Source organism: Sesamum indicum, linkage group LG2, assembly GCF_000512975.1.
Source record: "Sesamum indicum cultivar Zhongzhi No. 13 linkage group LG2, S_indicum_v1.0, whole genome shotgun sequence".
NCBI classification, from domain to species: domain Eukaryota; kingdom Viridiplantae; phylum Streptophyta; class Magnoliopsida; order Lamiales; family Pedaliaceae; genus Sesamum; species Sesamum indicum.
In genome coordinates, this window is record NC_026146.1 from 3,106,071 (window position 1) to 3,123,478 (window position 17,408).

The following is a 17,408-nucleotide window of genomic DNA, read 5'->3' on the forward strand; positions in this document are numbered from 1 at the left end:
ATATGATTTATTAGAATGTATATAAACTAAAATATTAATTTTCTTTTATATATCAAAGAAAGGGGAAAAATAAACTTTTACAAATATAAAATAATATCAAAAGGTGTTAAAAACGAAATCTACTCCCATTTTAGACGTGTGACATACATTCTCCGTTAATTTCTAAAAGAGAAGGGGTATTTTACTGCTTTTACCATTACTTATTTTTTTTATGAAACAATTATGTCGCCGTGAGGTGAATATTACTACTTTACTTTTATTAAAAAAATTTATGAAATAACAAAAACAAAAAAATTGAAAAAATATATAAAAAAAAATTTTAAGGTAAAATAAATAATCCAAAAATATTAGTCCAAAAATATATTTTAGAAAATTCTAAAAATTAAAATATAGTTCATAATCAAAAAGTGTATTTTGACGAGTTCACCATAAAAAATGGATAAAAATGTAATTGAGACTAACAAAATAGGCACATTGCTATACGGACATTAAAATAAAAAGAATATTTATAATTTTTTATATTTTTATTATTATATTAAATCTCAAGAAAGATAGTTGCAATTTATTATTTTTTTTAATAATAAAAATATTAATTCTAATTTCCTTTAAAATCAATCATTTCTTATTAGTTGCAAAGGATGGATCCGTCAGCAAACTAATTATCAAACTTCAATTTATTCCAGATAATCAATTGATGTGACAATGATTGATTTTGCATAGGTGAAGTCATATATATATATATATATACATTGATTCTATTATTCGTTTTGCAAATAAGTGATTTGTCCAACATAACAACTAGTAAAGTCAAACCCTTGATACTTATCAATTCACCCTCATTTTTATTGAAATTATACGTCATGAATTTTTTTTATATAATTAATATTCTGACTTCATTTGCAAAAACAACACTATAATTATTGTACATTCATAATTAATTAATTTTTTTTATATTTTAATCACAAAATTAATTATAATAAAAAGTTATATTTCCTCTTACGGTTCTTCAATTACACAATTAAAAGTAAAAAACTGTGATGGATACTAATTAATCACAGTTGCGCAATGGCTGTTAATCGTTGTATCTGCAAGATAGGGCCTAAATATTTGCAACAGCTGAAAACTACAGCAAATATCGATTAACTATGGTCTAAACTTAAATTTTCGCATAAAATTTGTTTGATCGTAGCAGATAGTATTGATTTACTATGATTTTTAAATTGTAGTAATTTATAGTATAAGAAATAATAATTTTTTTGGGGTAGTGATATACAAAAGAAATCAAGTATTTTACTTAAATAGTAGGACTCATGGCTATAATTTATAGTATAAGAAATAATATTTTATTTTAATAGTGATTATTGATTAGATTTAGTTATCTGATATTGATCATAGTATATGAATATTATAGTTGTTTGCAGTTATTAGATGTAGATATTTAATAATAATTTATTTAAAAAATAATAATTCATTATTTTCACTTTAAAAAAAAATAAATAAAGACAAGTAAAAATATAGTATTCCTTGTAAAAAAAAAACATTCAAGTGACTGTAGAACTCATGAACACAAAAATATTTATTGTCATCATATGTTTCTTGAGAAAATATTTCTCAATATATTTTCAAAAATATATGAGAAAGACAAAATAAAATAAAACGAAGAAGAATCTAAAAATAGGGGTTAATTATTTTTATATTATTAAAAGAAATTATAAAAACATAATTTATGTAAAAATATATAATAAAATTATGTCGATTCATGAATGTGATCCACGACTCGACTAAAAAAATAATTTTTTTAAAAAAAATGGGGTGTCGTGGATGCTATACACAACTTAATATTGTGGATGTCATCCACGACACCAAGTTTGGATTTTGTGCTACCTCACGGTATATACCGATATTGTTTGAGGTATGTGTATTCTAATTTCAACAGTCGTCACAAAATATTGTGTCGAAGGATTCTTTATGGAGAACTGGCATTGAATATCAAATTAGAAAATTCAATTGAATTATGGAAGAGATAAAGAGTAAAAAACTAGGTGCCTTTGAATTCTTAGACGAGATTAACAAGAAAAAATTGACAACTTCTCATGATGGTGGATTGCTATGCGGTATTTTGAAGACCAACATGTCAGAATGCATCAATGAAGTTTTGAAACGTGCTCGCCACCTACCGTTGACAGCAATAGCTGAGATGACTTTTCAACATACTGTCCATTATTTTCATAAGAGGTTTGCGAAGAGAAGTGTACTGTTGACCAACAATCAACTGTGGACGGATTTTGTTACAAGATGTTCACACCTTGGCAACAAAATGCTATTGAGCATATGGTTACAAAATACCATCAGGTTCAACGGTCCTCAGTTGTTACAAAACGTCGAATTGGCATGGACTCAATATCTATATTGTCAAAATTGCGAAGCGAGAATGTTCATGCGGCAAGTCGACTCAATTTGGCATCCCTTGCAGCCATGCTAAAAAAGTATGCGTTGCATACATGATTAACGTTGCATCAATGGTGAATGATTATTATGATTTAATGGCTTACAGAAATATATATTTTAAGTCATTTGAATCTGTGCATTCGAAAATTATTGGGATGTCCCGAAATTTGAGTTGGTCCACGACACTATTATTCGTATCTCCACACTCCCTAGTCGAACCAAACATCACGTATTCATAACGAGATGGATTGGCCGTAAACGTGTGAAAGGCAACAAACCCAACAAAGAGATTCTTCTACATAATCAAATGTGTCGATGCGGGGTTCTCAACAATAATTAGCTTTTTTAACTGTATTTTTAGAATTGTATGAAAAAATATACACTATTACGTTTATATAGTTTATTGTATTTTTTAAATTAATAAAATTTTAATATTATAATTTTTTTAATTTTACTATGTTGTTAATAATTAATTGAATATAATTTATTTATAAAAAAATAAAATTAAAAAAAAATATTTATATATATTAAAACCATGTCGTGGATGACATCCACGACTTAATGTTATCCACGAGATGGGTTTTTTTATTAAAAAAAATATTTTTTTAGTTATATATTTTATATAATTAACCCCTAAAAATAGCATAAAATTGTGTTTAAAACTTTCCATATTTCTGAGATGGATATACATATATATATATATATAGAGAGAGAGAGAGAGAGAGGATTTTGTCCATTCTCCAATTATTGAACAAACAACAAACAACCTTACGCTTCCTTCCTTCCTTGGTATATGATATATCCCTTTCATCAACTCACAATTTTAACTACCAAAATCACAATGAATCACTTTTCTCTCAATTAAACTTCACTCTTCGCTTGATTTTTTTTTTCTTTTTTTTTTGATTAATCTTATTTTCTTTCCCTTGGACAAAAAAATAATAACAGAAAGTACAAATCCTCTTTGAGAAAAAATAAATAAATATCAACATAGTCCCTGAACTTTTAAAAAAGAAGCTCATTGTTTCTTACAAACACGCTCAAATAATCTCATAGTGCGATCGTATTTTTATAAAAAAATGAGTTACAAGTTTGAATTTCAGGAAATATTAGAGCTATTGTAGGGTCACATTATCTTTTCTCTTTTTTAGAGGGTTTTTTTTTTCTTTTTTTGTGGCTCAAATGGTAATTTCACTTTTCTGATCTTAATTAGAAAATTCTACGTAGATTATCTATGCCAAATGTCTTCATTAGTCCCTCATCTTTTACTGAAAGATATAAAAAATAAAAGTTATTTTTCTTACAATAAATAAGTGTATTATCATTTTTTATGTACGTGTTAATTTTATGACATTTTTTTTCTATTTATTTTGCTCAGAAAACCAAATCAGTTTCATTTTGGTAAAAAAAAACTACTTTTTATCCTTAATTATGTTTCAAGAAATCGATGTGAAATTAAAAGGAGCCCATTTTATTTTAATTAATTATTCTTGTATAAATTCTAAATTCCTCTAATATCTTAAAAAACTTATAATTATATTCCGAGCTATTAAAATTCAAAACAAAAGTAGAAGTAAAGAAAAATTTATTTCAGTGATAAAATTGACGTCTCATAATAAAAGTATGAAATAATTACATTTATATTCTTAATTTATAATCTATTTATATAAACTATTCCTATCTTATAGATAATTATACCTACTAAAAATATCATCATTTACACAAACTACCTTGTATTCGAATTTGAAAAAGATGGAAACTATAATTTATTAAACCCTCTCATGTCTCTATTATGTATTGATGTCTATGGTTGCTAAATATGGTCTTTTATGACAAAATCCCACCTTTTCCCCCCTCTAAAATGGGGTGGACTATTCAAAACCAATGGAGGGTAGCAATAGTGATAAAAAATACATATTAAGTATTAAGTCTTTGACTTAGAACTTGAGGTACCAAAAGTGAAATAAGGGTATAGTTAAGTTATCAACAATGAAATTATCTTTTAAATGTGAAAATTATATTTTTGCTGTTTTATGATGTCTTGTAATTTGATACGTGTCTTGCTGCGAGATGTATTTTCTATTTTAACTTTGTATAAATCATATGATTTTAGTCTGAAAAGGCATATTATTAAGAAGATGAGGATTTGGGGCTTATAAGTCGCTCAAGCTCCTTGCCGGCAATTGACGTGAGATGCTTATATATATCATCAGCTCCTCATATAAAGGGCTCGGGATGAACACATGTAACCATTCCTACAAATGATGCCGAATGATGTAGTTTGGGACTCGATAGATATCTCATTGCACGTGGTATTATTTGTTCTAATTTTATATGAGCCTTACGATTTTATCACGACGCCTTAAAAAATAAAAATTTAATCGATGTATATTATTATTTTAGTTCAAAATTATTATATTTACATCTGTGACTGAGTACTATACATGTGCATAAATAAATATAGATATGTAGGATTTGTAGGGGAGTGCGGATTTAACCTGAAGCCATTATCATCCTTCTTGACTACTTTGTCATAGTTCTGTGGGGTCTGTAAGAATTTAAAGAATAGGAAAATGAAGGGTGAAAAAAGAGGACAAGAAAGACAGCAGAGGATCTAATAATTATATATTATCTAAGGAACAAACGAAAGTTCTTTCTGGATCAAATTGGACTGCATTCTTTTCTTTCCTCTTCTTGTTCTCAATTTTCAGTCCATCCCATTTTTTGTTATTTCTCAAAATCTCTTTCTATTTCTTGCAGGCCCTTTATTCCAATTCACACAATCCAGTTCTTAATTTCACTCCTCAGCAACAAAAGATTGAATTGTGATATGCTATTGTGATTCTTTCTCCATTTCGAACTTGTGGGCTCCCTTAGTTTGTGTACTAAGGTTTTCCTTTTGGGTAGTTTTGGAGAATCCCCGAGTAAAAGAGCTGTCTTGGAGTGAACTGGAGACTCTGTGTTGTGAAAGCTTGCAGTTTCACACACTCTGGAATTCACTTTTTGACTGAAAAAGAAACTTTTTTTGAGGCCTTAATTTGTCAGGATGCAGCGAACATTCCACCCCACCCCAACCCACGAAATCCATCCCTGTTCTGCTGATAATTATGTCAAATCCTCTGAATAAGGAAAGTGTATTGTATTACTTAGCTGTACTGGTTATATCTTGCTCTTCATTCTCTCTCTAACTCTTAAGTAAATATATATGTGCACACTCGGCTAGTAGGCCTTGAGAATTATCGGCCCTCTTTACTTTTCTTAGTACTCAGAGTGCCGCTTTCATACCGTGCTCGAGTTTACCTTTTTCAGCTCCTCTAAAGGTAAACAAAAGATTTTATAACTTTTAGATCTCTGAATTTTCTTTGTATTAGACTTTCTTGATGTTGTTGGCCATTTTCCAATCATATTTTGATAATTGTTTCTTGTTCTATTTGAGTAACTTGTTTTAGTACATGAAGAACAACAGCAGAACTTTGAAAGTAGGATCTTTTTATCAATTGTTCAAATTTTATTGATCTTTGTTTCTTTCTGATTGAAGGGTTTGTTTGAAGATTTGAAGTTTGATTCTGTGGTGAGAAAATGAAGGGGGCTGCATTGGTAGCCATTGCTGCCACAATTGGCAACTTTTTGCAGGGTTGGGATAATGCAACTATTGCAGGTTAATTTTTCTCTTATATGCTAAGTTTATTTAAAATGTATTCTGGTTTTCATTACTCTTAAGTAAATTCACTGTAATGTTTCAAGTTTTTGTAAATTATTAGTTGTCTTTTTCTGAAATTGGAAAATCATGCTGGAAATATCTTTTCTTGGTAACATCTTCTTCATATTAATTATTTTCTCTTCATATCCGATGAGAAAGTCCGTTTCGGGTTTTGATGTATACTCTCTTGCGCTTTCCTGTCTCTGATTAATTTTTATTCTTATATGTCCAGGAGCGGTCGTTTACATTAAAAAAGAGCTTCAGTTGGGAGCTGCCATAGAGGGGCTGATTGTGGCAATGTCGCTCATTGGAGCCACGCTTATCACCACTTGCTCAGGAACGATATCGGACTTGATTGGTCGACGCCCTATGCTTATTTCGTCGTCCATGTTCTATTTTCTCAGTGGCTTGATAATGTTGTGGTCACCTAATGTTTACGTCCTGCTTCTAGCGAGGCTCTTGGATGGGTTTGGTATTGGACTTGCTGTTACTCTAGTTCCTCTCTACATATCCGAGACTGCACCATCTGAGATACGAGGCCTGTTAAATACTCTTCCCCAGTTCACTGGCTCTGGTGGAATGTTTCTGGCATATTGTATGATTTTCGGAATGTCATTACTGCCCTCACCAAGCTGGAGATTGATGCTAGGAGTACTTTCTGTTCCTTCTCTTTTATATTTTGCATTAACAGTATTTTATTTGCCTGAATCTCCTCGATGGCTAGTAAGTAAAGGAAAGATGCTTGAGGCCAAACGAGTCTTGCAAAAGCTGCGCGGTAGGGAGGATGTTTCGGGTACATTTTTCTCTCTAGTGCTGCGTGATTGACTATCTTATTTGCTGAGATGACAAAATTCGTTTTCATTTTTGACTTCAGAATTTTAAGTTTTCAGTTTGTCTTAGAATGAATGTCATGTTAGCTATGTGAAGGTTGATTATTGTGCATAAGTCGAGTTTTTCTAGAAGGCAAATCTGTGCCTCACAAGTTGCAACACGATCATTGATCTGTTCACGAAATGTATCTATTTATTGAATGCTTTGATGTGAATTATATCTTGAGTTTAATTGTTGCTGACAGGTGAATTTATTTGCTATTGGTGGGTAATGGAACCTAGATCAAGTAGGAGCTCTGCTTGGCTGGTAGTTAGCATTCTTTTGTAATTTTACTTGCTGTATGTCAAGTTAGTGGAGGTGTTACACAGAGATTCAGCCGATGTAAAACTTGTTTGGCCTGATTAATGGATTAGATCTAGTGTTTGTTAAGAAACCTGTACTTAATTAAACTTGAAAATACCCTTGTTAAGTTTAACTTTTCGCATCAGTGATCTTCACTTCCGCCTGAAGGATGGCGAACAGATAACCATTCATCTAATTGTGGCTAAAGCTCTGGTAAATATAATGAAATTTTATTTACTTTTGGCCATAGGGAGTGCTGTAACACAATACTTCAAATAGAAGAGATTATTTCATTTAAAATAGTTAAAAAAATGTAACAAAATACTGTGTTTTGACAACTTTTTAGACTTTAGGTAGAAGCGTGTTCATGTCCCAGCTCCTTTAATGATAATAATAATAGTAATAATAAATTTATAAGTTCACGCTTCTTCAATTCAGGAAAAAAAATATTCCTAAAAAACACGGAACTCATCTGCATATATGTACACGCATATAGAAAGCTTTTTGAGGTTGGTCAGAGGCTGACCATGCAGCAGGCTACGCAATGCACAGTGACTAGACTTGTCGAACAAAGACCAGTCACAGGTGAAGAACTCTTCTTCTTTGAGTTCATTTCGAAAGCATTTGAACAGAGTTCTTCTTTTTCTTCATTACTAAACATTTGAGCTCATCTTTCAGAAATACTTTGTCATGAACTTAAATGTTTTGTAATGGAGATAAAGAAGAACTCTAATATTTCTCAAATGCTTTTATGAAAAAGCATTTAAAAAGAAGAAGAAGAAGAGCTTCTTATTCATCCGTGTGCACAGGGTAGCCTGCGCGGAACTCATTGATTTTTTAATTAAATTGGGGAACCGCAAAGAAGGCCCGCGCTTCTAAAGTTTATTGATTTTTAATTATAAGAAGCGTGGACCTTGTCCGTCACTCCACGCTTGTATAATAATCTTATTTTACCTTTTTTATATATAAGCGTGAATCCCATCCACGCTTCTTGCCAAGATTTTAAAAGTTGTCAAGGGATAGTATTTTCTTAATTTCCTTTTACTATTTCTAAATAAATTCCTCTTGATCAAACTACCTTATTTTCCCTCTCACCCGAGGGGGCAAGTAGACCTTTCTTTTTCTTCTTGTCGGCCTGTGTAGGAGATGGTTTTGTTCGAGTCTTCCTAAACCACACATTGCCGCAATCGCATGTGATGAGTTATGTAAGGACATCATGTAGAATGTTTATTACACGTCTTTCAATATATGTTGTCTTAGCACATCTTGCTTGATCGAGATTAATGTCATGTTGACCAAATGGTGTATTCTAAAGACAATGAATATTTGCAACAACAATTTGACACAGGACAGCTTATGCCTATGTAATCACTGAGCCATATTTGATTGTCTATAATAGGTTTTCTTTAATGGGGTCACGAAATTTGATAGTGATGTGTGCTTGATCTTTCTAAATACAGATATGGTGAATGTAGGTTGAAATTTTCGATGTTTCAAATTCGATATAATCCTGTGCGATTTATGAGGCCTTTATTCCTGAGTTGAAAACTTTTCCTTTTTGGTTAACATTTCAGATGCCACTTGTTTTATGACGTAACTCCCTTGTGTGAAAATGACATGTCTGATATGCATGTTATGCACTAATATTATGTGAAACTAGTTTTAACATCATTAAATTCATTATGCTGGTGCAAATCAAACTGTTCCAGGACCAACAGGTGAATGCTGTTAATTATCAAAAACTAGCCGTAACTCATCAAATGTGTCATGTATGGTGTTGGCTACAATATTTGTTTTTAGAAACTGTTGAACTAATTAATATTTCAATTCCGAATCCTAATAATGCTCCGCTGTCCAAATCTTAACTTTCTTCGTTTAGAAATGCGGACGGATCTGTGCGTAAATATGTTTTGCTCATTTATGTTGTTGGAGGTCCACTGCCTGAAGGTCAATGTATAGTTAAGATGACCCGATGCACCAATTTTCCAGTACTTCTCATTTTATTACAAGAGTTGGCGTCAGTGTTTATTGCGTTGCACTTTTACTCGATAATAACTGACAGTGGAATCTTGTAAGAACATTTATCATGATATCTCAAATAACAGAATCTTCCCATGTATAAGCAAAGAGATTTATACGATGTGGGGAAAAAAAAATTCTACTTTCATGTAACTCATTATTTGGCTTCTGCTGATCAACTTCCATTCACAGGTGAAATGGCTTTATTGGTAGAGGGTCTAGCAGTTGGTGGTGAAACTTCTTTAGAAGAATACATCATCGGTCCGGCGGATGAACTCGGGGAGGATCAGGAGCCAATGGCAGATAAAGACCACATCAAGTTGTATGGGCCTGAAGAGGGACTCTCGTGGATTGCGAAGCCCATTAGTGGGCAGAGTCGTCTTAGCATCGTCTCCCATCAAGGTAGCATGGCAAATCAAAACGTGCCTCTTATGGATCCTCTTGTGACACTCTTCGGCAGCGTACATGAGAAGCTCCCGGAAACGGGGAGCATGCGAAGCATGCTATTCCCAAATTTTGGCAGCATGTTCAGCACTGCGGAGCCTAATATCAAGAATGAAGAGTGGGACGAAGAGAGTCTGCAGAGAGAGGGCGAGGGTTATGCATCAGAGGCCGGAGATGCCGACTCCGATGACAATTTGCAGAGCCCCTTGATTTCACGTCAAAATACAAGTATGGAGAAGGAAATGGCCCATCCTCAATCCCATGGTAGTGTCTTGAACATGAGACGCCACAGTAGTCTCATTCAAGGGAATGCCGGAGAAGCTGCTGGCATAGGTGGTGGTTGGCAATTAGCATGGAAATGGTCGGAAAGAGAAGGTGAAGATGGAAAGAAAGAAGGCGGTTTTAAGAGGATTTATTTGCACCAGGAGGGCGCCCCACTTAACTCGAGACGTGGTTCTCTTGTTTCAATACCTGGTGGTGATGCTCCCATAGATGGAGAGTATATCCAGGCTGCGGCTCTAGTGAGCCAGCCCGCTCTTTACGCAAAGGAACTTGTGGATCGGCATGCAGTCGGGCCAGCGATGGTACATCCGGCGGAAACTGCTGGAAAAGTGCAAATTTTGGCTGCTCTTCTTGAACCAGGGGTTAAACGAGCATTAATTGTTGGGATTGGGATTCAAATACTGCAGCAGGTATTCCCTGACTTCTTATTACAACAATATATAAAAATCCTGTATGTTATTAAATATATTATATATAACTTAGTTCCATTTAACAACTCCACTATTTCCTTTCAGTGCTGTGTTCCATAGCTTCATGTGCTCATTGGGATCAGGCATTTAACTTTCATTTTCTGTTTATCCCTCTTTGAGAGATGTACATGTCTCGTCTTTATTTCAAATTTCAATATCTATTTTTCTTTGTTTAACATCTTTTATTGGGGATAGGTTGGAGAGGCGGGCAGGTATGAAAGTGGGAAACAGGTCAGGTGGTTGGGGTTTGCATCCGTGTTACGCTATCAAAACAATTAATCTGTCTCGTGAAACAATTTTTCCGAATGGCCATCAAAAGATTAGTTGATATACATCTTGTGCTTGGTTTCTTGGATAATGCATCCAAATCAGCAAGCTGGATCAGCGCCTAAGAGTTCTTAACTAAAGTGTGCCAAAAGAATGGCGATAATCATTACGATTTTGTTCATAAAATCTCTTAGTTGACTGGAAAGTCATCTTTAAGATGACAATCAAAATAAACCTGGAAATCGGAGGTATAATTAAACAGTCAATGTTGGTTTACATTGCCTTATCCAGTGTGTCAAATCACAGTCATTTTTTTCGTACTTGTCTAGAGAGTAAGCGACTTTAATCACATTTACTATACTATAATCCATAATGCATCTGGATTTTGTCTGCATATTTGTTCAAGAAAATTGTACAAAGATTTATGTCTTTGTGGAAGCTGTCTCACAACATTTTCAGGATGAGGGAATTTGCCGGCTGATAAAATTCATTTTCAAACTATTATCTGATTTCATCTCGTATTTCTGCAGTTTTCTGGTATCAATGGAGTTTTGTACTATACTCCCCAAATTCTTCAGCAGGCTGGTGTGGACGTTCTTCTCTCCAACCTCGGCATTGGTTCGGACTCTTCGTCTTTCCTCATTAGTGCATTCACAAATTTCTTGATGCTACCGAGTATTGCTGTTGCTATGCGGTTCATGGACGTATCTGGTAGAAGGTAACTTACATCCCTTTTCTCTTCTCTTCTCTGTTACCTTTTTTTTTAATGTCTTGTCGTCACTCCCCCTCCCCCTCCCCCTCCTCAATTGGAGGTTGTAATTAAAAGAGTAAGTTGTGCCCTTGATTCGCAATTTCTGCTTGTGCTTGTTTTGAAATGGTATCTTTCTACTTCCCACAATGCTTATCCAGGTCCCTTCTGTTGACGACAATACCTGTACTAATAATATCGCTCGTTGCCCTTGTAATTGGCAACGTTTTTAATTTTGGCACTGTGGCTCATGCTGTAATCTCAACCATCTGCGTCGTCATCTATTTCTGCACATTCGTGATGGGCTACGGACCAATCCCAAACATCCTCTGCTCCGAAATCTTCCCAACAAGGGTGCGTGGCATCTGCATTGCTATCTGCGCCTTAGTTTTCTGGATATGCGATGTTATCGTCACTTACACTCTGCCCGTGATGCTGAGCTCAATCGGGTTAGCTGGTGTTTTCGGGATTTACGCTGTGGTCTGTGTGGTCTCATGGATTTTCATATTCTTGAGGGTTCCAGAAACGAAGGGCATGCCGTTGGAAGTCATTACAGAGTTCTTCGCCGTTGGAGCAAAACAAGCTGCCGCTGGCAGTGCTAAAAACGAGTAACGATAAACGCTGGACGACGATCGGTGCCGGAGCTCCATGCTGCTGAAGATGATTTCAATGTTAGTTCCATTGAGAATTAGCGTTTGTGGCAATTTAGTTAATGTATCAGACAGACATTCCTACATCTTTCTTGCTATATAATAGGAAAAGTTTGAGTTTATGGTCATCTGTGTGAGTTCAGCTGTGGCTGTGGCTGTGGCTGTGGCTGTGAGTAGCAAATTTACAGTCTCTTCTCTGTCAAAATGTTTTTGGAAGTGAGGGGTACTTGTAGCCTTCTCCTAAATTTGGTAGGCACGGACGAATTTACTCTTTTGGCCCTAACTCTTTGTTGAATGATTGGTTACACCACATTATTCAAGGGTATTTGGGAAATTTGGCAAGTTGATATTTTTTCTAAAAAAATTAAAAAGTATCACGTGTAATGCACGTGTAGACATGTATATTCAGTGGTGAATATATCACTTATTAGCTATGAAAAAAATTGAATTCATATGTTTATATTTCTATCGTTATATACAATTATATTTTTTTTAAAAAAAATTGATAATGTTTTTATAATCATTTAATTTTATTATTTGTAATTTACTTTTAATGTACGTGATACTATTATATAAATAATTTATTCCTTAAAATTGATTTTTTTTTAAATTTGTATTTACTAATTGTTATATTTGATAATCTTGTATTTGAATAAATTAGTGCAAAAGTAAAACATAATACAGAAAAACAATATTAGTATAACATTAATTAATCAAAGTCCCTTATTTTTGGATTTTTTTTGTAAGATGTTCCAATTTAATAAAATTGATCATGTTTTATTTGTAATTTTTTTTTGGTTATTTTCTATGTTTTTAATTTGATTTATTTTTGTTATATTATTTTTTGTGTATAATATATTTTTTCTTTTTTGTGTATAATATTAAGTTAATTATTATAATTTCAAATCAAATAAATAGAAAGTTCTATTTTGGGAGAAAATGTCAATTATATGAAGGATAAAAGTGAAATAATAACAAAATTATAAAAGTAATTTTTTTATGAATATTAAAATTAAAGAGCTTAAATGGTCTTTTTTTTTGGGGGGGGGGGGGTGATTGAGATTATTTTTTATTTTTTTAAAAAAAAGTTTATAAGATCGTGAACATCTTATTTTAAAATCTTATAAACTCTATAAAAAAAATAAAATATCAAAAAATTTTATAGAGCTTATAAAATATTTTAAAGAACTTTTAAGCTCGGTCAAATATTCACTAAATCTTGTATGTGCATATACGACTATCTAATGTTGAAAAATCAAATAATAATTTATTATCTGAATAATTGAATTTTCAAATACAATTTCAATTTAATAAAAAAAAAGGTAATGCTTTATTTTTCTATAGCTGTTTTTATTCTTAATACTTATTTATTTTTGTTAACTTTATTTTTTTTTATAAATTTAGTCTAAATATATATATATATATATATATATATATTTCTCTTTTGTTAGCAAACAACTGATATTTAGTCCACAACTAATATGTTAGTAATTAGTTATTTCTAAAATTATACTTTTAAATGATATTACTATTGTTTATTTTGAATTTGATAGGATTTTACCTTTTTTTAGTAATATTAATTATACACATTAAATTTTCTTTTTAGTATTGTTTTATTCATATTTTTTTATTTTTAAATACTTTAAAATTTATTGATATACTAATTATTCGTTATTTTAAGAAGAAATTATCTGAACTGAATAAATTCAAGGTAGTTATAAAAAAACAAAGTTCTAATAAAAAGAAAAAACTATTTATTAGTTCTAAGGATAAATTACATCAATACCCCTGAGATTTGACATAATTACAAATACATTTCTGTTAGATCAAAAACTACATTTACCCTTCTTGAGGTTTGTTCCATCTTAAATTTAACTCCACCGGTAGGATTTTAGACCTATAGTGGTAGATTCAAGTACTGGTTGCAAGAGGCTATCACCAGACTTTGGTGAAACGGCAACAATTGAGTCACCAGAAGTGCAAACCTCTGATGATTCGAGTCAACCCAGCACCTCTGGGGTTAAAAAGGGAGAGATTAGCCTTAGGCTAATGATTGACACCTCTAAGGTTAATACTAATGAGTTAATACCTTCTTCTTCTGCTTGGCAGGTTTACCAACAAATATGGAAAAATTAATTTCTCGCAAAAGCTTCAATCTGAGCAAGACCATTATCAAAATGTTTGAAAAATATAACCGAATCTAGATGTTAGAAGGGTCCAAACCAAAAGAGGTCCGAGAATGATATGATTTTAGGGCACTAACTTTAGTTCATACTATATCTCCAAGTTTTTCGAAAATCTCAAAGCTTTTGGAGTAGATTCGTGGGGCAGTTCATGTTGCTTGGAAAAATAACCCCCGCTTAAAAAGAGGAGATATTTTGGAGATAAAGTTCGTATTTGCAACTCCAGAAATTGTTGGAAAAAGGTCTCATCCAACATTTTATTTCATGAAACTACAGAAGCCAGACATGGTAGTTTTAAAAAAAAAAAAATCAAAGTTGCCTCAGGAGAAGCTCCTCTGGTATCAGCTATTAGTGAAAATGATGTCTCTGCTGAAAGAGATTAGGGATTATGGGTTTGTCTCACTGAAATGGACAAAGTCAAGTATCCATTAAAAATTTTCTCAAACAAAGTGAATGGATCATTCCTGTTAAACTCCATGGACAAAAAAAAGTACCGAGTTTGCGAAAAGCTTATTTGAAAAGAAAAGGATGTTGATCTTAGAAAATAAGCTACCAGTGATTGAAACTACGAGGTGAAGACATACAACATACTGCATGTTAGGCAATGGCAAAACCACATATGTCCTTGTTGCTAGAAACAAGAAAAGCCCCTGTTCGGGAACAAAATTTGGGTCACCTCAGAAAAATCCGAACTAAAACAGGACAAGTGTAAATGGAAAGATTTTTACAAAGTGACGTAATGTAAAAATCAAAAGTTAAGACTATTGGCAGAAGAAAACAAAGGCCAACAGTCAAAAAAGAGAAGAGACAGCTAGCAATTACGTGGCTGATAAGCCATTATGACCAACAACTAGAAAGGATAAGGCAATGATGAATGCAGTAATGTCATCCAAAAGAGACAAGTTGATGACGAACGCAGTGACGTTATCAAAAAATAAATATGGATTACGGGTTCAAAGCCCGCAGACACCTATAAATAAAGAAGCAATAAAGTAGATGGGGATCATCGAAAATTTCTCCTGCTCTTCGAAGTATAAATTTTAAGTTGTCAAAACCTTTATAGTTTTAAATTTTCCTATTTGTTGGGGGTTTCCCCAATGAATATAGTCATCTTAATCAGAGGCTAAATAGTTGTCTCCTCCAATAAAGGAACGAAATAGTAATACTACCTATATTTCTTCAATAAAGAAAAGGCTTTTACTCAAACGATCCACCCAAAATTTTATTAAGTCTCTATTTTGTAGTATCTCTACACCTCAAGGTAGAAAATGAAGTATGATTGTGTTGTTGTTGAAGGAGGCAAGGGCCTGGGAACCATCTGCTATGATAGTACGGTTATAGGAAGTCCGTAAAATCGAGAACTTAAAATACCCGAAGGAAAGGCAATAAAAAATATATAAATTTATACAGGCTTAATTTTATTTCGTAAGCATGTTGGACCTACTGGATTGAATAGTATGGGAATAGTTTTGCTAGGAAAAAAAAAACGAATTTAGGAACTAAGTTGATACTTTTGGAAAGTTTTAGAGGCAAAAATGAAAATAAGGTACCAAAACTGCAAATCTCTATAAAGTATAGTATAAAAAAAATGCTATTTTGAAAACTATGGTGCCTAACTTGCAATGACACTTATACTATGGTGCCGAAAATGCAATTTTCTCTAGTTAGAGGTATTAGAACTATTAAATTATCCTTTTTACAGATTTGATTATTCTTTTATGCCTAGTTCTAATTTATTATTAAAAAGATTACTTAGGTCCATATACCTAATGGTAGTTTGTTAAAAAAGATTTCATTGTCCACAATTGACTTACAAAGTTATTTTAGATACAATAAATCTTTTTTAACCAAACTACCATTAGGTATATGGACCTTTTCTGCTGCAGCCCAATATTAGATCCCTTTGATTATATGGGCTAGAAGCCCAATCCATATATCTTCGGTATATGGGCCTTCTCCCTTTACCATATATGGGTCTTTTGGAGGGGCCTAGTTTCAATTTATATGGGCCTTGAGAATCAGCCCAATGGCATATGTCAAGATCAAGTTTTTAGCATCTACATATTTAAAATTACCGTAAAATATCAGTTTGTATTACAAAATAGGCTAAATTCCTTTTTACCCCCCTGTTTCACTAAATTAGTTAGAAAAAATCCCTTTGAAATGTAAATAGGCAAAAAAATTCCCTCGTGTTTTGTTAACCCCTGCCATTAGTGATTGACATTGAGTGCACTGCACGCACGAGTGGTGCGATTTGGGGACTATTTTGACGTCCTTACATGATTTTTTATTGCTTTTATGACTCAAATGCCCCTGTTATACCATATAATAATTTTTGGGCGTTTTTAACTTAACTTTAGCTTATTTTGAGTATTTTATTTTTTATTTTCATCTCTTTAAAAAATTAAAAAATTTCTTTTAAATATGTTTATTTAAAAAACGAACAAATTATATAAAATTTTTTAATGTTTAATAATTTAAATTTAAAAACTAAATTAAAATCACAATATATATTTAAAATATCTTAACAAATATGGATATTAATTAGTTATAAAAAATTATACATTATTAACTATTTTAAATATTATATAACTAAAAATATTAAATAAATTATATTTAAATTCATTACGTTTAAAAATTATACGTTATTTTTTTATTTAAAAAATTTAAAAATTTAAAAACTAAAAAAAAATTTAAAAAATAAAAAATCAGTGCCGCCGTCTCCCAAATTGAGGGAGACCACGGTAGCTGTCCTTGCCCTCTTCCATCGGTTCCGTTCGACGGCGACGTCTCCCAAATCTACATTGGGCGACGTTGCCGTCGACCTGGAGACTCACGGTTGCCCAACATAGATCTGGGCGATCGCGAGTTGCCTAGATTAGGGGGGGCAACATCGCGTTGCCCCATTATTTCGGGGTGGAGGTGGGGAGCGAGGGAAGGACGGTGGGGGTGGGGAGGATGGCAAAGGAAGGGCCGCGGGAGGTGGGAGGGACGGCGTGGGAGGGGGTTGTGGAGAGGGCAGTC

General features: G+C 32.8%; 1 protein-coding gene across 1 annotated transcript; it reads left to right on the plus strand.

The window, feature by feature from the left end:
* On the plus strand, positions 5,093 to 12,511 carry LOC105178406 (monosaccharide-sensing protein 2). The gene is made up of 6 exons (XM_011101873.2): positions 5,093 to 5,768; positions 5,987 to 6,106; positions 6,381 to 6,941; positions 9,533 to 10,476; positions 11,334 to 11,521; positions 11,713 to 12,511. Exons 2-6 carry the CDS (start codon positions 6,028 to 6,030, stop codon positions 12,161 to 12,163), a joined length of 2,223 nt encoding a protein of 740 aa, XP_011100175.1. The 5' UTR covers positions 5,093 to 5,768; positions 5,987 to 6,027; the 3' UTR covers positions 12,164 to 12,511.